This window comes from Bubalus bubalis, chromosome 3, assembly GCF_019923935.1.
Source record: "Bubalus bubalis isolate 160015118507 breed Murrah chromosome 3, NDDB_SH_1, whole genome shotgun sequence".
Classification (NCBI taxonomy): Eukaryota; Metazoa; Chordata; class Mammalia; order Artiodactyla; family Bovidae; genus Bubalus; species Bubalus bubalis.
This window is the reverse complement of record NC_059159.1, coordinates 13,624,101-13,643,551: the sequence shown is the minus strand read 5'-3', so window position 1 is coordinate 13,643,551 and position 19,451 is coordinate 13,624,101. Positions and strand designations below refer to the sequence as shown.

At 45.4% G+C, this 19,451-nt stretch overlaps 1 protein-coding gene across 3 annotated transcripts in view; it reads right to left on the bottom strand.

Annotated features, from left to right (window-relative positions):
* PITPNC1 (phosphatidylinositol transfer protein cytoplasmic 1) overlaps positions 1–19,126 on the bottom strand; it is a 266,256-nt gene extending 247,130 nt beyond the window's left edge. For 2 of the 3 annotated variants that reach the window (XM_006043526.4, XM_045164777.1), the window contains exon 1: positions 18,198–19,112. In XM_006043526.4, the coding sequence (XP_006043588.1) occupies positions 18,198–18,245 (48 nt within the window). In that variant the 5' untranslated portion in view covers positions 18,246–19,112. Of the gene's footprint in view, positions 1–18,197 lie in introns of all 3 variants that reach the window. The other variant, XM_044938754.2, reaches the window with a different exon arrangement.
* Between the last annotated feature and the right edge of the window lie 325 nt (positions 19,127–19,451).

The following is a 19,451-nucleotide window of genomic DNA, read 5'->3' as shown; positions in this document are numbered from 1 at the left end:
TTTTTGAAAGGTCAGTAACAGAGGAAGTCCAAAGGATTGGGGAGGAAGTCTGTGTATACAAATATATGTGTATATATGTGTGTGTGTGTGTGTGTGTATGTATTAACACATATATATATATCAATCGCATATTAAACAGAGGTTTATTTAAATAAAGAGCACATCAGCTATAAAAAGAATCAGATTTAAAAAAAGAAGGATTATTTTTAGGAGGGTTCCAATTACACAAAATAAGGAAGGGACAGCCACGGCTAAATAAAATGAGCTGAAATCTTGCCTTGTGTTACTACAGGAAATCAGCTTGGTGCTGCTTGATAAAGGGGAAAGGTTATACATAAAACGGAAAGAGGAAGAATGTGTTACGACAAAAAAAAAAAAAAAAGAATGTTCTAAAATACAAAATACGGTAAAGGGCACGGTTGTGTGATTTACTCTCATTGGACTTCATAAAATAGTTTTACAAACAACATCACAAAGCGCAGCCACCTGTTAAGCTGTTATTTTGGCCCATCTATTTCCAATGACAATCTTGACACCCAAGCAAGAGACACACCACCATAGCAACACAAACATCACGATGTTGGAGAATAAAAATTTAGGAAGCAATTTATAGCCTCTGCAGGGCTGGAAATAAACTAATCCTTAAGCATTTGTTACTATGACATAACGTTTCCACAGGACAAACTTGGGTCCCCCTGGACACCTCAGGATTCTTTCCCACGGGCTATTTGGAAAGTACAGACTCCAAAAGTGAATATTGTACTAGATGGATTTCTAAAATAAAGGTATTTAAAGGTAATGAGACCATGTCATTTCATGCACAGCTCAGGGAATGAATGATCACCAGGTGTTCAGATAGCACCCGCACAGGGACAATGATTATTGTCTCTTACATTTGCCAGATGGGCTTATATTTCATGTGATCAGACCCTCGTGGAGGCAAAAAGACGAGTATGGGAATACTATTGAGCCCTAAAAAAGAACAAAATCGTGCCATCTGCAGCAATGTAGATGGACTTGGGGGGCATTATGCTAAGTGAAATAAGTCAGAGAAAGACAAATACTGCATGATATTGCTCACGTGTGGAATCTATAAAATACAACAAACTGGTGAACAAAAAAAGAAGCAGACTCACAGATACAGAGAACAAACTAGTGGTTACCAGTGGGGAGGGGCAACATAGCAGTGGGGAAGAGGGAGGTACAAACTAGGGGGTAAGAGTTAGGCTTAAGGACATACTGTACAACGGGGTATATAACCAATACTTTGTAATAATCATAAAGAACTGTAACCTTTAAAATCATATGAGAACGAAAAAATTTTAAAAGAGGGGTATTGAGAATTGAGGAAACTGAGGCACAAAAAAAATCCAGTCTTCTTAAATCAATTCATGACAATCAAACAGCAAAGCCTCAACTAGTCCTTCTAACTCCATGCCATACCACAACACCCTAAGCCAGAAACCCCAACTTAGGGCAACAGAAGGACTCTGGCTCCAGGAGATAAATGCAAAGCGAAGGGTAGCAGAAAATGAAAGAAAAATCACGTTTGAAAGTGATGCCTCATTTTAGCAATGTTACCCATTGTGAGAGGCGGCACAATTACCAGGACTTAAAACATGAACTTTGTAAGGTGTGGCTGGGCTGCCTTTAGGAAAGACCCAACCACAGGGAGAGAAAGCTGATCTTCCAGTTTGAAGACGAGACACACCCAAAAGGTGCGTCATGGGGCTCAGGGTGGCAGCAAAGTGCATCTCCATCAGGGTGAACAGGTTCTACCCCAGCCTGGAGATCTGAGAGACACCCAAGGTGGACGCTGAACCCAGTGATCAAAACACTGGCCTGGCTTCCATCCTGGAACCACAATCCATTAGCCCTGGCCACCACTCCTAACTCTTTTTTTCCTTTGCTCTTAAGCATTCTCAAAGAAAGATGCCTGCAAGGTGCATGGGCCGTGCCTTCTCCAGATCCACAGAAGAGACTGTCCAGAGGCCCGGACGACACTGGATGTCGCCGTTCTGCAGATGAAAAATAGATGACTCTGGGATGAACTTCTGTGAAGCTAGGGATCTGGCTGCTTTTGACATAAGAACCATTCCTGAACCCCTTTGGGGGCTTCCCAGGTGGTGCTAGCGGCAAAGAACCTGCCTGCCAATGCAGGAGATGTAAGAGATGCAGGTTTGATCCCTGGGTCAGGAAGATCCCCTGGAGGAGGGCACGGCAACCCACTCCAGTATTCTTGCCTGGAGAATCCCATGGACAGGGGAGCCTGGCGGGCTACAGTCCATAGGATTGAAAAGAGCTGGACATGACTGAAGCAACTTAGCACGCATGTACCTGAATCCCTTTAAAATATAAGACGGTTTCTGACAGACATAACCAACATTAAAAAAAAAAAAAAAAAAAAAAAAGCTGATTAAAAGAGCTTAGGCAGAAGGCTGAACACTATGTAAATAACGGCTGGTTTTTAAATATACTTGACCCTTTTGGAAGTGTGTTTCTTGAAAAGGCTTAAGGGGGATTATTCCATTTGGACAACTAATAGCCTAATTACTATTTTTTAAGAAAACAACAACCAAACTCCTTTTCAGCCAATCTTGGCAAGAAATCTCTAGGAAACACCCATCTCCGCAGTACCATAAGTCATACTGCTGAAAAACATAATTACACTTAGCTGCATCCAAGTTTCCATCAGACGCAGTCCAAAAGAGGTGAACTATTGAATCCTGAATCTAAAGGTTTTTCATTTTGGGCACGATGCCTTTTTAAGAGCAGGAAAAACTTAACATCAAAAAAAGGTATTCATCATAACCTTCAATAGTCCAAGATTTGGGTCTCCAGCGTACACAGTACACTCTGTACCCCATTGACTAAATACAATTCTAGTTACCAAACTCTTTGCACTTGGGGGGATTAAATAACTCTATTTCATATCTTTAAACGTGTTGAGCAAAAGTACGGTCTATTTTCACAGCACTTTTCAGGTATTGAGAACACCACTTTTATCCCCCATGTCACTTTTATGGAGGCTGAAATAGTCGGGAATGATGATAAATGTTAGGTGACATGAATGGCTTTGTCTTTTCAGCTCCAGCATCATCATCATCATTATTTTAGACCAGGGTAAGCTCAGCAAAATGTTCCTGATGTAGCACAAGTCACAAGGTTACACACCATAGGGCACTTAACACGTTTCAGAAGACATGCCCAGGGGGCTCAAGTACAAACTCTAGACTTCAGTGATAACCCCTGTTCCCGGAACTACCTGTCCACATAAGCAGGTCATTACAAGTCTTGTTTTCTCAAGCATCTATCATGTTTTTTCTTATTTGGTTAAACTGCTAATTACTACTTTAACAAGAGTTATTTTCTGGGTTTTCAGTGCATTAGAGATTAAACAGACATCTGTAAGGTGTCCCAGGCACACTGCAAAATTCTCAGACTGAAGACCAAAATTTTTATACCCACCATTACTTTATTTTTTTGAAAAAAAGTTTTGGTCACACCTCATGGCATGGAGGATTGTAGTTCCCTGACCAGGGCTTGAACCTTCACCCACTGCAGCGGAAATACGGAGTCCTAACCACAGGACCACCAGGGAAGTTCCAACGTCCCACTCCTTTCTTGGACAGTCCAACACACCAACTGCTCCTTGAGAGTAGCAGGACCATAATCTTATAAAATCGAATGAAATCCAGGTTGTTGGCTAGTGATTTTGACATCACTAAATGGATCAACAACAATGAAAATGTTATAAAGGTAACTTACTGATAAGCTGTCATAATGACAATTTTTTTTTCTCCTGAATTAAACATCATCTTTTTTTAAAAAGAAGCTAACATTTTAACTATACTTCTTTATTTAGAAAAAGTGTCCAATTCAGGTCTGTTTCCACCTGGTATAGGAATAAAGCATTATTATTAGTCAACTATTCTATCTTCTATTTTAATAGAATACTTGTCAGTGCCAACTCTGTTGCAAATACTTCTAGAATATGCCGGTACTTTTTTCTTCCATAGCAAGTATTTCAAACAAAAAATGTGATTTCTCTGTTAAGTTACAGTATAGGAGGACTCCTGAATTAAAACTGTCAAGCCCTTCAGATGTCGATGCAAAGGTATAGGTCACTAATCAAGTCATTAATGCCACCCCAAATATGGACACAGGTCCATCTTGTCATTTTCCTCCTTTCCTCCTTAGAAAGCAGAATTCCAAAAAAAATTCCAGTTAGCTTCCGTTAATTCAAGTTTTATTGAGTTTGTTTCAGGAAATGATATGTGAGTTTAATGACAAAGTAATATAACCAATGCTTTAAAGGAAAGAAAAAAAAAAATGCTGACCAAATCCCTGGAGTAGTGAGCACATAAACAGAAAGAAGAAAGGTGGTTGCCATGGGCTGGGGAGAGGTGGATGGAGAGTTATTGTTTATAGGTACACAGTGTCAGTTTCACAAGATGAACAGTTCTGAAGATGAATGGTGGTGATGGTTGGGCTACAGGGTGACTGCACTTAATGCCGTCATACTCTACACTTAAATAAAATGGTCAAAGATGGCAAATTTTATGTAATGCATGTTATATCATAATTTAAACAAAATTATTTTAAAAAGATTGACCTGAGTGTACACATCCAGTTAAGTGGTGCTGTGCTGTGCTGAGTCACTGAGTTGTGTCCGACTCTTTGTGACCCCATGGACCATAGCCTGCCAGGCTCCTCTGTCCATGGGGGTTCTCCAGGCAAGAATACTGGAGTGGGTTGCCATGCCCTCCTCTAGGGGATCTTCCCAACCCAGGGATCGAACCCAGGTCTCCTGCATTGCAGGTGGATTCTTTACCATCTGAGCCATTAGGGAAGCCCAACAATACTGGAGTGGGTAGCCTATCCCTTCTCCATGGGATTTTCGCAAACTGGGGTCTCCTACATTGCAGGCGGATTCTTAACCTGCTGACCTACCAGGGAAGCCCCCAATTAAGTGGGGTCCCCTTCAAATGGTTCATTTTAGGGCATTCCATGTTTATTTCCCTGGTGTCGATATAGAGTGAAACATGCTTGAATCTCTGCTGTGGAACATAGGTCTGTTTGCATTTTTTTTTTCCATTATTTTGATGATGGTAAGTGTCTCTGGAGGACAATTTTTAATTTTGAAAAGAATATTTTAGAGCTCCATTGTCAAAAAAAACAATCTTCTCAAGTTAGAAAATTCATTTGAGCCCCCACAGGAGGTGTGACACTAGAGTAACAACATGAATTTGTGTGTGTGGTTTGTAAACTGCCTCCGAGGCAATGTTGGCAAAGGCAAGACACAAGTGTCCAAGGAGCAGCCATCTCAGCAGGCAGGGAAAGTATACCAAACAACACATTTCGATCATTTTTCATAGTCCCTGATTTGGTTACCTCCATGTGAAGGGTTTTAGGTGTTCAATGAAATGTGCCAAAAGCATGGTGGCTCTTGTCTGTTCCCACTGTTATTTCCAGACACTAATTTTGAGAAACCCACAGGAGCCCATCAGTGAACATCTCTGCTGCTGATGTCTATGAAAAGCCAAAGGTTGCCACTGCCATTAAAAGGAATAATTTCTGAAAGTGTAGGGGTGGTTCTCTTTTTAGAGCATGAACTATAAAAGTTATTTTCAAAGAGGAGTGTGATTCATTTATCAAAGTTAAACTGGAGAACGTTGCTTGGTTTAATACTTGGGTAAAGTTGATTGTTCAGTAGGAGATAAAACTTACGGATCACTCTGTTAGCTCATCTGGAACAAGAAAACTACCTTACCCCAATTATTTCCTTTGTTAATCCCGAACAAGTTATTTAATCTTTAAGAAATGTGTTTATGTGTGTGTGTGTGTGCGCTTATTGGGATAGAACTAAATAACCTCCAATGCTCCTTCCAGCTTTAGGATTCTGGAGAAGGCAGAACTGGGAAAGCAAAGACTCTGGGCTCTGCATGTCTGACCAGCGTAGGCTTGGATCCAGGTCTGCCACTGACTAGCCATGCAAGCATCCATAATCCACATCTGTAAAATGGGATGATAATATCCAACTCACAGGACCATTACAAGGACTAAAGCAAGAAAGCACTTGATAAATGTAATTTCTCTCTTTGCCTCCTTTGCATGTGGAATGTGACTGTGAGCAATCCAAGCATACAAAACTGAAACTGACTTTTTAAACCTCTTACTTTCCACATGAAAGGTTTCAAGGGCTATGCATTGCCAAGGCACAGAGTGCTATTTTATTACGTACGTAAAAGCAAGGTGACTGCCAGGCCACATTCAGCCAAGATCTTGTGACACAGAGTGACTGCCCAGCTCCTCACTGCTGCGATTGAGAGGTCAGGACAAGCAACTTTCACAATCTATCTAAGATATGAAGACGGAGATGGCTCAGATAGGCAAAGTGAACAGTGCAATTCTGCACTTTCTAGGGACTCTTCAGTCCTCCATGATACTTTTCAGGAAGCATAAGCACAATATTCATTAAGAGGCCCTACCACCATCCTATAAACCGTCTACACCAGTTGGAAACACTCTCGTAAGAGTCAAAAGATAAGTGAAACTTGGCCACTTTAAGAATAAGTAAGTATTATTAAATCCCATCATGATGATTAAAACTAGAAAATATTGGAGAGCTTTGGAGAACTCTAGATAATCCAGCAAATAAGACCCCAAAGCATTTGAAGGCTTCAATAACTTAATTACGCGTCTGTGCTAAGTCGCTTCAGTCGTGTCTGACTCTTTGCGACCCTATGGACTGTAGCTCACCATTCTCCTCTGTCCATGGAATTCTCCAGGCAAGAATACTGGAATGGGTTGCCATCCTCTCGTCCAAAGAATCTCCCCATTCCAGGGATTGAACCTGAGTCTCCTACATCGACAGGCCGATTCTTTACCACCAATGCCACCTGGGAAGCCCCACCTTAATTATATTAGCATACAAGTTCATGGTGACTTCTCTTTCCCTAGTTGGTACATTTACTTCTGAATAAATACACAGATCAGTTAATTGGAGTGTAAAAATACACAAACTAATGCTCAGAAACACCTGGATCTGACCTTAATACAGCAAGTATAATCAGACCTAAACTCTGTGTGTGTGCATGTGTGTGTGTGCACGTGTGCATGTGTAGGTGACATGGGGTGGGGAGCAGCCTTTGGAGATTAATTGCTGAAATTAAGTGCTTAAACAGCATTCTTACAGGTTGTCATCAAATTACATTTGTTTGGCCAATCTTACTTCTCTAGATGATTCATTCTGGGAAAGAAACAACACCCTGAAGATTGTCAGATTAATTCTAAAGAAATTAAAGGATGATGATGTTTTCTCTTTGCTCAGGAGCAACAGGAATTCTAGAAGGCCATGCTTCACCCAAACTTAAAAGAAGCAAAAAAGAAAAAAAAAATTATTTTTTTAAAGTGAAGAACTCTTAGGTAAATCTGATCAAGAACTTATGTTAGCTAACTTGTTGAGATGGATGAGTCGACTTCCACTAAAGTCTAAAAAGGAGTTTTAAGAGCTGGCGCCTTTTGTCAGCGTGCTGGGAAATGAAAAAATGACTCACTTTATACTTGATGTCAAAATCTTGGTGAGCTCCGGCTTTCGTGTTTCTGAATCAACAAACAGTACTGTATAATGTTGCTCAGGCCATAAGCCAGGAAGTGGCTGGTGACCCTCGACTTCTTTCTCTGTCATGGGTAAAGCTAGTGTGTCTTGGGCAGAAAGGGGTTCCTTCTAACTCTCTGTCATCTTGAAAGACTTGCCCAGCCTCACGTGGCACGACAGAGACTACGGACACATAGTTTAAACAACCATTTAGCCTGTTTTATAATGAAGCCCAGGATGGAAAGTCTTAAGGACATCTGCCAGAGATGAATAAAGCAGAGGACTCAACTCCCATCTAGAACCATCTCCTCCAGAATGCATGGTCCGGGATTCATTCTGCCAACACGCCATTTTCCACCCAACGTGCAGAGAAAGTAGAGGAACGCACTTGGAGCCACAGCCCAAGAGGCCACCTGGTACTTACTGTTCCTTCCGTTCATGATGGCCGATGCCAGCCTCTGTCCCCCCTTTAGGGGCAGAGTGGCTGTTCCTGAAGATCATGAAGTATGTCGATGATTAGCCCTTGGTACCCTAAAGACCTGCTGCTACTCAAGTCGTGATTACTATTTTTTCCCATAAGAATAAAATTCTGACCTAAATTGTGGTCATTCTAGTCCACACCTGGCAGGTTTCCCCCGACCCTGCTGCAGAAGAGAACAGTCTCCTTTGGAAAGGTATCTAAATTTAGGATAACCAGAGTCATCGTGTGGACAGGGACCATAACTTTTCACTGTACACATTCATAATTCAATTTCCATGCTATCAATGTCTCTCTCTCTCTCTGAACATAGACGTCTATTCTGCTGGAAAAATCCATAGATATCTCTTTTAAAAAATGGCTTCATTGAGATGTATTTTATGTATCAACTCAATGGTTTTTAATGTATTTAATATTCACACAGAGTTGTGCAACCATCACCAATATCTATTTTAAGATGGCAAGGAAACCTCTCCAATGTTCTCTGGACCATAAGCTCTAAGAGGGTAGGGATCGTGTCTGCTTTGCTTGCTCCTCTATCCTGGGCACCTGGTCTGACATCTGGCCAAGCACCTGGCAGAGCAGGAGTTCAGTAAGTGTTTGTGATAGCAACACTTCTATGCGGCCCCAGTGCCAACCTGAACCTTCCAGATTTCTAAGTTTCCCAGGTATGAAAAATGGCTACTTTCCTCCAACAGAAACTATTTTTTAAATTTTTTATTTCATATTGGAGTATTGGAGTATGACTGATGAAGGGCTTCCCTGGTGGCTCAACGGTATAGAATCCGCCTGCAAAGAGGAGCCGCAGGAGACGCAGATTTGATCCCTGGGTCAGGAAGATCCCGTGGAGAAGGGTGTGGCAATCCACTCCAGTAATCCTGCCCCGAGAATCCCATGGACAGAGGAGCCTAGTGCGCTACAGTCCATAGGTCGTAGAGTCGGACACGACTGAAGAGACATAACACGCATGCATGGCTGATTAACAATGCTGTTTCAGGTGGACAGCAAAGGAATTCAGCCATACATATGCATGTATCCATTCTCTTCCAAACTCCTGTCCCATCCAGGCTGCCAAATAACATTGAGTAGAGTTCCCTGTGTATACAAGAGGTCCTTGTTGGTTATCCATTTAAAAAATACCAGTGTGTACCTGTCCATCCCAAACTCCCTAACTATCCCTTATGCCAATCCTTCCCCCGACTCTAGCAAGCATAAATTCATTCTCTAAGTCTGTGAATCTGCCAACAGAAACTTTTAATTCAGCTCATTTCCCTATGGTAGGCAGAATGGTCCCTAAGGTTCCTATTCCTTGGTGTATACACCCTGTATATGCACAATTCCTTCCCCCTTGAATGGGGGTGGGTCTGACCTTATTGGGACAGTCTTTCTAAAAAAGAGTAGATGTCAGAGACAAGAAGTCAGAGATTCAAAGTTGCAGTAAATACTCTTCTGTTGGCCTTGAAGGGGCAGACACCCACAATGTGGAGGGGGTCCCATGTCAGGAAATAGCAGGTGGCCTTTAAGAGCTGGCTCCTAGCTGATGGGCAGCAAGAAAGCGAGGACTTAGTCTTGCAGTCACAAGGAACTGAATTCTGCCAACTACCATGTGACCTTGGAAGAGTACTCCAGGTTCCAGGAGAAAACGCAGCTTGATATCAACCCTGTGAGACCCTCAGCAGAGAATCCAGTCACACGGTCTTATGACCCACAAAGACTGTGAGATAATAAGTGGACATTGTTCGAAGCCACAGAGTTTGTGAAAATTTGTTGCACAGCAATAGATACTGAGTATACACTCCTCCAAGAATTAGGAGGAAGGCAGACAGATTACATTAACTCCCAGGAATGACCAGCCTCAAATTTCTAAGAGGCATTGCTGTGGAATTTTAAAATGAGGAGGTTTTTTAATAAAAAGGAATCTCTAGTTTGCAACATTTCAAGAGGTATAAAACTGAAGTGGGAAAAAAAAAAAAGTGCGAAGGTAAACATCGAGGGTCAGATTTCCTAAAAGGTTCCTATTTTTCTCAGCTTCCTTCATCTATGCATGCAGCAAGCATTTGCTGTGTGCCAGACCCAAGGTTTAAGCACCAACGTTGCCCTATCCAATATGCCAGCCACACGCCATATATGGCCTTTGAGCGCTGTAAAGTGGCTAGTGCGGACTGAAATGTGCTGCTAATGGAAAACACACACCAGATTTCAAAGACTTTACATGAAAGAAAAATAAGGGATTTCCCTGGTGGTCCAGTGGCTAAGACTCTGCACTCCCAAAGCAGGGGGCCTGAGTTCAATCCCTGGTCAGGGAACTAGATCCCACCTGCTGCAACTAAAGATTCCGCATGCCACAACAAAGATCGAAGATCCCAAGTGTTGCAACTAAGAGCCAGCACAGCCAAATAAATAAAATAATCAAATATTTTTAAAATTAAAAGAAAAATAAGTTAAAAGATCTTGTCAGTATTTTCTTCTGTGGATCATATGTTGAAAAGACAGTGATGGAGATGGATGACAAAGAAGTAAAGAAATAAGTACAGATTAAGATAAATGCAAAAGCAAAAAGATAAACACTACAAAGGAAATATGTGTGAAGATAGCGAATGAGAGGGGAGAACTATTTTATATGGAGTGGACAGGAAAGACATCTCTAAGGAGGTAACATGCCCACTTGTAAACCTGCAAGACCACCATAACCTCTCAAGTGTTAACACGGGACGGCAACAGGGTCTGAGGAGTCTGAGAGGACTAACAAAGGGAGTTGGTCAGTTGCAGGGCCATCACATTGCACTATACCCATTAGGTTCCATGGAAAGTGCGCCCCCTGGAGGTGTGCGCCCCTGAGCTCCTGTTTGTATAAATTGTTAATAAGTTTTTGTCAGGCTTCCCTGGTGGCTCAGATGGCAAAGAATCCGCCTGCAATGCAAGAAACCTGGGTTCAGTCCCTGGGTTGGGAAGATCCCCTGCAGAAGGGAACAGCTACCCACTGCAGTATTCTGGCCTGGAGAATTCCATGGACAGAGGAGCCTGGCAGGCTACAGTCCATGGGGTTGCAAACAGTCAGACACGACTGAGCGGCTTTCTTTTCAAGTTTTTCTAAGTTGGAGGGTGTGTATGTGCTCAGTCGCTTAGTTGTGTCCAACTCTTTGTGAACCCATGGACTGTATCCCTCCAGGCTCCTCTGTCCATGGGATTATCCAGGCAAGAATACTGGACTGGGTTGCCATTTCCTCCTCCAGGGGATCTTCCCTACTCAGGGATCAAACTCAAATCTCCAGGGGTTCCCGCATTAGCAGGTGGATTCTTTACCACCGAACCACCTGGGAAGCCTAAGTTGGAGGGTGGACAGTATTAAAAATCAAACTTCCAAGATAATTTTTTCAAACTTTACGTTTTCCAGATACAAACTGTCTTCCAGTTTTAATACCTACAGCATACTTGGACTCCGTCTGCCCTGTAGCCTACAAAAAATCTCCACTTAGGAATACAATATAATTCCTGATTTCAAGCACAAGACACAAAGGCCAGACAGTTGGCCATCTGCAATCTGAAATTCTTTTTTTTTCATCTCCCAGTGAGCTGAATTTGCTAAAGATTTGTAAAACCTTCCGGACTTCCTGCTACGAATCAGCTGTTTTCTGTATCTGTCTTTTTCTCTGAACAGAGGCAGAAGTGTTAGATAGTTTTCAAAAAAATGTTCTGAGTTACTTGACTACACAGACCTCCAGGCAACAGAAAGCAGGGCAGAGCCCAGAAAGGCTAGCCAGGACACCTGTGTCCTTACTCAGGCACCTAAAGCAATGAAGCTCGACGTACTTTTCCAGTAATTGCCACCCCTGAAAAACACATTTACTGCCTGTCACTGTGCACACACTTTTATATTTTTTTAAAAAACCATCTTTGTGAGCCCTCCACCCTACACACACACACACACACACACACACACACACACACACGTGTACACATACACACGTGTACACATACACACGTGTACATAAACACTTCCCTGATTGACACTCTGGAGCAAGGAAGTATTGAAAATAGACTATTTTTTTAAAAAAAATACTTATAAAAAATAGTATTCTCCATTCACCTGAAATGAGAGGCTTCTGAAATGAAGATGCCTCCCTTTCTCTTAATATCAGTTATACTCAATCAGACACAGGGTTCTGAAGTTGATTTTTAAGAGCCTTCGGAATTCGCCCCATGCCTTTGTAATGAACAGTAAAAGTTAATTACTACCCACTTTTAAATAGGGTTTTGTTAACAATAGCATGCTATTTTTTTTTCTTTCAAGGCCCAGAATCTGTTTCATAGGAGGCATTCACACTCAAATCACAGGGAAAATGCAGGGTTCTTTCTCCAGAAAATCACTTTCACTGACCAACCAGGAAGACAGCATCTGCTCCAGTCGCCTGTTCCATTAGTGGTGAAAAAGGTTTGCACTGATCCATTAACCACCTCCCCCCCACTTCCTGGGTGACCCTCACAACCAAGAAGGGAGCTTCAGGAGACAGCTGGGCCGCCATGGTAGCTCAGACAGTAAAGAATCTGCCTGCTAATGCAGGAGATGGGTTTGATCCCAGGGTAGGGAAGATCCCCTGGAGAAGGAAATGGCTAGCCACTCCAGTATTCTTGTCTGTAGAATCCCATGGACAGAGGAGGAGCCTGGTGGGTTACAGTCTGTGGGGTCGCAAACAGTCAGACACAACTGAGCGACTAGGTATGCACCCACGGGAAGCCACTAGCAACACGATTCCCGAACTGTGAATCAGGCAAGAGAAGCTACCAAGATAGCCCAGAAATCGACCCTGGCCTGGGTCCCTCCCAATGAAGCTAACAGGGGGGAAAAAAAAGTCAAAATAGTGCTCATTCTTAAAAAATATTTTTTTCCAAAATTATGTTTATGAGGAACCTTGGAGAAGGTCTATGAGATTAATCCAGGGGGTCTTTCTCCTTTACACTTCAGGGTACCACCTTGTATAGAAGACAAAGTGTCGATGAAAATATCGCACTTAAAACCTCTTTTCTTAAAGAATTTCTGCCCCAATAGGTTTGCAGATGCATTTCACAAAAATCCTTTAAAACGGAGCGAAAGGAGCACTGCTGGTCATTTTGGCATCTTCATTTATGTCATTCCAGAGACGGCACCACCCGGATCCCAAATCTGTTCTCAGAAATGTGCGCAAGAAGATTCTCCAGGGACTTGGGGGAGCCTGGATAAAGTGCACTGGCTCCCTGCCAGGACAAAGAACACAATGATATTCTGTTAAAAAGCTGAGTGCTTTTCTCCCCCCTCTCTCTGTCTCTCTTTCTTCTTTCTTGGAGGGTTTGTTGTTGTTCAGTCTCGCTAAGTCGTGTCCCGGAGAAGGCAATGGCACCCCACTCCAGTACTCTTGCCTGGAAAACCCCATGGACGGAGGAGCCTGGTGGGCTACAGTCCATGGGGTTGCTAAGAGTCGGACACGACTGAGCGACTTCACTTTCACTTTTCACTTTCACGCATTGGAGAAGGAAATGGCAACCCACTCCATGTTCTTGCCTGGAGAATCCCAGGGACGGGGGAGCCTGGTGGGCTGCCGTCTATGGGGTCACACAGAGTCGGACACGACTGAAGTCACTTAGCAGCAGCTTAGCAGCAAGTCGTGTCCTACTCTTTGTGACCCCAGGGACTGCAACACGCCAGGCTTCCCTGTCCTCCACTATCTCCCAGAGTTTGCTCAAATTCATGGAGGGGGAGTTTTTCATTGCGCATCAAATCCCTGAAGACCACAAATGAATCCCAGACATTAATGCTGATGCAGTCAGAACAGGAAGTGTTAACACCAACATGAGCAATGAACTTGAAAAGATTCCCGCTTTAGATCATACTGGGATGTGCTTAGCTCTTGGAAAATGCTTATCTTACTGATAAGGACCTGTCAGGGAGGAGTGATCAGACTGTGTTCCATGGAGTCCTGAAGATGGGGATCCATGTCAGATGCTGGGATCAGTGGCAGCATCCAGGAGTGGCTTCGGAGGGAAGGCCTTGAACTCCACCGTAATCTCCATCAAGTCACACATTCAAATAAAAATGCAATCTAAGGAAAACCAGTGGGCTTATGATACAAAAGCAGCTTCAAAGAGAGCCGCTGGACCCTTTTCCAGGCAGCTGACAAACTCCTAAAATTCCCCTAATGAGACAACGTCTGAGTCTCCAACCCACCTTTCCCACTACAGACTGATTCACGCATCCAGTTTAGGGATATTTCCTTCCAACAAGGAATCCCAGAGGGGGAAGTGAGAGAATCCCTGGCTTGTAACAAAAAGAGCTTTGCTCCGAGTTCTGGCCTGGACCTTGACCTTGGCTATGAGATGGGCAACTGACTGACTGCACCTTCTAAAGCGCCAGTCTTCTTTTCCACAAAATGAAATGGGTCAACTCTAGACCATCTGTAACAGCCTTTCCAAGTCTAAAATTCTACAATCTCTATCACCAAATGTTTCAAATAAACACAAAGACAACTGTCTCTTTACAGGCAACTATTGGCCCCTAGGGACCTCTGCTGTTTAGAACTTTCCAACAGGCTTATATTTAGTTCAGAGACAACAACACTGAACATAAATGAGGAGAATATTCCAATGAAGTGGGTTTTTTAAGTTAAAATGAATCTATGGGATGTTACTTCTTATAGTTCTTTACTCTGAATATGAATGTCTAAAAAACAAAACACCAACACTCTGAGCTAGACTGTAATTCAGCTTTATTTGCTTGATCTCTTAGAGCTATTCTTCTTTCCTGGAACTAGGGAACATTTTATGAGTCAAAATAAGGTGAGTGAAACAGTAGAAACCAGTATTCTCTATACTTGTTCAAAAGGCCTTTGGTTTTTCATTTAGTTCAAAGTGCTAATTTTCAAGAAATTTTTGTTTTCTTTTTGCTGGATTAAATATGAGTAGCAGACAAAAAGCTGAGTAAGGAGAAACAAATACTAATGGTTTGTTTTTTTTTTTTTAAACCATGGTCTGGTTTTAGCTTGGCTAGTAACTAGCTGTGTGGCCTGGCACACATTACTTAGCCTTTCTGAACCCTGGTTCACTCATCTGTAAAATGTGGGCAACACACCAGTCCACCTTCCGCTCCCTTCTACCAGAAGTTAAATGAGATAAGGCCAGGGAAAAAGAACAGACATATAGTGTTGGTTCTTCTGATGACTTTCCAAAACAGGGGCATTTGCCTAATTTTTTAAAGTATGGACATTGCTACTAATTAACTGTGGTGGTTAGAACAGAGACAAGTCCTAAAACATAGGCTGAATCGGCCCAAAGCAAATCAAGAGTTGTAGCAAGGGGACTTCCCTGGCAGTCCAATGGTTAAGATTCCCCCGTCTGATGCAAAGGGCACAGGTTCAATTCCTGGTCAGGGAACAAAGGTCCCAGGGCATGTGAGATGAGGTCAAAAATTGTTTTTTAAAAAGAAAAGAGTTGTAGCAAAAGTGAGGCTTCCAAAAGTCTATTAAGTTGGTGGCAATTTTCTTCTTTTATTTTTTTTAATATATTTACTCATTTATTTTTGGCTGCACTAGGTCCTCATTGCTGCAGGTGGGCTTTCTCTAATTGCGGAGAGTGGGGGCTACTCTTTCCTGAGGTGCGTGGGCTTCTCATTGTGATGGCTTCTCTTGTAAAACACTGGCTCTAGGCAAGCCAGCTTCAGTAGTTGAGGCCTGTAGGCTCTAGAGTGCTGACTCAGTAGTTGTGGCACGTGGGCTTAGATGCTCTGTAGCATGTGGGATCTTCCCGGACCAGGGATTGAACCTGTATCCCCTGCACTGGCAGGTGGATGCTTCACCACTGGACCACCAGGGAAACCCCAACAATTGTCTTCTTTGAAGACACGTCAGTTGCTTCCCCAGTTTTCAGTGTTAAGGTTAGGAAGACATAGTGCTAAGGTGGATGGTGGAGATTGTGGGGTTCATTACAGGTCAGACCTTAGGGGTCTAACCTCTGGTAAGCTGGGCCTCCTGTCCTCACGCATCATGATTTGGTTAATCTGAATCCTTCCACTTGGAACCCTCTCTCAACCTAAACCACCCTCCTGTTTCTCTAACAAAGAAGAAAACTACTTTGGAATATGACCTTTCAGATACTGAATCATGCTTTGGTCCAAATGGATGATACATTAAGTAAGCTATAATTATACATTATGTTACAGGCCTAGCCTCAAATCATTTGCCCATTAAGAAAAGAAGGGCCTCCACCTATACCACTCAAATAAGATTACTTCACACCAAAACTGTAGTTATTTCAGTACAAAAAAAAAAAAAAGTGTACAAAGAGTGGTGGTGCCTGAGGATTCAAGAAAGTCTGAAAAGGGAACCAACCAGAATAAAGAGACGTTGCAGGTGGTATAGATGATTCTAGAGTTGGTTACTTTCTTGACTATCACCTGCCTTGCTGGGCATTTCATGCCATACCAGCATTGCCCGGAGATCCCAAACTCCTCTCAATAAATAAAGTCATTAGGAGGAGATGGAGTGGAAGCAGACACACCTCCAAGCTGAACTACTCCAGCCTAGCGACTCATGGGTGGGAAGATCTCAACAATTCCTAAAATTGCTTTGGTTAACCAGTTTCATTCATTTGCTGCCCCATTGTCCACAGAGCCGGGTGCTGCTTCTCCACAGAATTTACACGGTCTGCCTACCCACATGGCATCCATCCTTCAAGGACCTTGCTTAAATGCTGTCTCCTCCAAAGTTACAGAACCGCGTTGCTCGGGTGTTCACTGGATGGGGGGGCTGATCTCTTTTTGGCAGTCAGCCTCCCTCGGATACATTTTGCAAACGCGGAGCTACTTTGATCTTGCCTTGGATTGTACTGTGGGTCTTAACACTTGCTCCAGATGACACATGCAGACAAGTCCCTTGGGAGCACAACCACGTTCTTAGTTAAAAATCTTTTTCTCTCCCAAAGCACCTTGCCCCTTCCCCAAAGCAGTGGCTCAAGAACATATCGGAGAGATTAAGGGCACTGTATTTAAACATAAATACGGTTTGGGTCGCCGGTATCACGTGTGTTGTCACACCAAACCACACTAGTTAAGTTTCAAATTGCCCTGATTGGCTTCAAACTCCCTCGCAGTCCCTGGACAGGCGCTAAGCAATTGTGAAATCACCAAAAAGGTAGGGAGGCAGAGGGGGAATAAAGGGAAGCCGGGCCTGAATAATCCTCACTGAGTCATCGTTTCCTGAATGATAGAGCTTGCCGCTTGGCGAGGACGAGGGGTGCGGATCCGGAGAAAGCAACCTGAGCGGCCGGTGGAGGACGAGCCCAAGAAGAGTCCCCCGCCCCTCGCCCTACAGCTGGGGGACCCGAGAGCCAGGGGGCCCGGCCGGCACCCGCGTGCTACAGCGCCCCTCTGTGGCCGCGCCGCAGTCCCCGCCGCTCCCGGCTCGCCCGCAGACCGCTTTCCCCGCGGCCCAAGAAACAAGACACGCACAAAGTTTCCGAGCCAGGCGGTTAGAGAAAGGTCGAGGCCAGGTTCCCGAGCCTCGAAGCACGGGCGTGGCTGGAGCGGTGCCCAGGCTGGCGGCGATGGCAAGGGGTCTGAGTCCAAATGGACTTCCCCGCTCCCCAAGGATTCCGAGATGCCCCCAAGCGGGACCCGGGCCCTCCAAATCCCGAGGGCGAAGGACTGCTCCCTTACCCCAACCTTCTAGCGGCGGGCGGGAAGGGAACCCGGGTCCACGAAGGGAACGGGATGCCCACCCTCCAGGGTTGCGCTACCAGGGTGTGCTTGGAGCTCTTGGGTTTGCTTTTTTCATTTTCTTAATTGGAGGAAGGGGACGACCAACTCCCTTTGGCGCATTCAGATCCTCAGCGATCCGAATTCTGGATGCCCCCAAAGAACCCCACCTGCAGTCCACCGCCCCACCCAACGTTACTCTCCTTGCTGGGGTGACAAGTGGAAGCAGCAACTCCCCTCCTCCTCCTCCCCCTCCAGCCTCCCGGTTTGGGAGGCAATGTTCCACCAGGGTTTTCCCCGCCGTCCGCAGTGGACCCGCTGGCGAGAGGCGGTGGCGGGGAAGCGGCGCCTCGGAGCCTAGGACCCGGAGCTGGCGAGGCCCGGCCCGGCGCGGCGCTTACCTCGTCCACGGTGAGTGGCATGCAGATCCGGTACTCCTTCAGCAGCATGGTCCTGCCGGCCACGGACCTCCGAGGCGGGAAGCGGGCGGGGCAGGGGTGGGGGCTCCCCCAGATCAACAAGGCTGCCGCCCAGGCGCAGAGCTGAGCGCCGGGAGCCCCGTGCTTGGAGCCGGTCGGCGAAGCAGCCCCCCGGGCGGTGCGCTCAGTTCCTGGCTTCCTCCTCTCCGCCCGAGAGCATGTCAAGGTTTGGGTCCGGGTGTTCGCTGCTCCCCCGCCTCCTTCCTCGCCGAGGTCGATCCGCCTGGAACGCGGTGTTGCAAAGTCAGGGAGGGAGGGAGACCCACTGGAAACCAATCTGATCGGCAGCCCGGGGCAGCAGGAGCGGAAGCCAGATCAGGACATGCCCGTCGGCGGGCGAGGGAGGGGAAAAAAAAAAAAAACAAAACCCACGAGGTTTCCAAAAATTACACGGAATACACAAAAGTCACCCTCTCGATCCGCCTCTGAAACCAGATCTTAACCTGGCTACTCCCCCCCCACCCCCTTTTCCGGCCGGTCTGCCCAAGGCGAATGTCACCGAGCACACATTGCAGCCAGAGCCAGAGATGCTGACTTTTCAGACAAAGGCTCGAACGGCTGTGCTCCCCGGCGGTAAACAAGATTTCCTTCTCTTTTTAGGGCCGGTCGCCGAGGCGCTCCAGGGTCTCGCTGGGTGAGAAAAGGGAAGCCTCCACCGCCGCGGCCGCTCGGCTTCTGCGGGGCTGGGGCCCCGGGTTCCTCCGACCTCGGCTCGCGCCTGAGAGGGGCGGGCGGGCGGGAGGAAGCTGGCGCCTTCCGCGCGCGTCCCCTCCCCCGAGTCCGGATCCCCGAGCGCCGTGCGTGCCCGCGAGTTTGCAGCCACCTCGCCGGGGCCGGAGAGTCGGCGCCGAGCTGCGGTGTGCCTCGGGCCGGGGAGGTGGGTGCGGGAGGAGCGAGCGCAGCTGACATCAGCAGCCGTCGCGGCGGGGAGGGTAGCCCCATCCGGCCAATGGGGAAATGGCAAAGAATGTGGAGGATTTAAACAAAACAGCATGTCTCTCCCGGGCTGCTGCCAGACGGCGGGGCTGCCCCGGAGAGCATAGGCCGGCCGGCGCTGGGGAGGTTCGGAAAAGAGGGGGCTCCCGTCGGCTCCTTGAAACCCTTTGAGTCTTGTTCTCAGATGTACCCCGGGTGCCATGGTGCTCTGTCTAGCCACTATGGGTAGCTTCTGGGTCC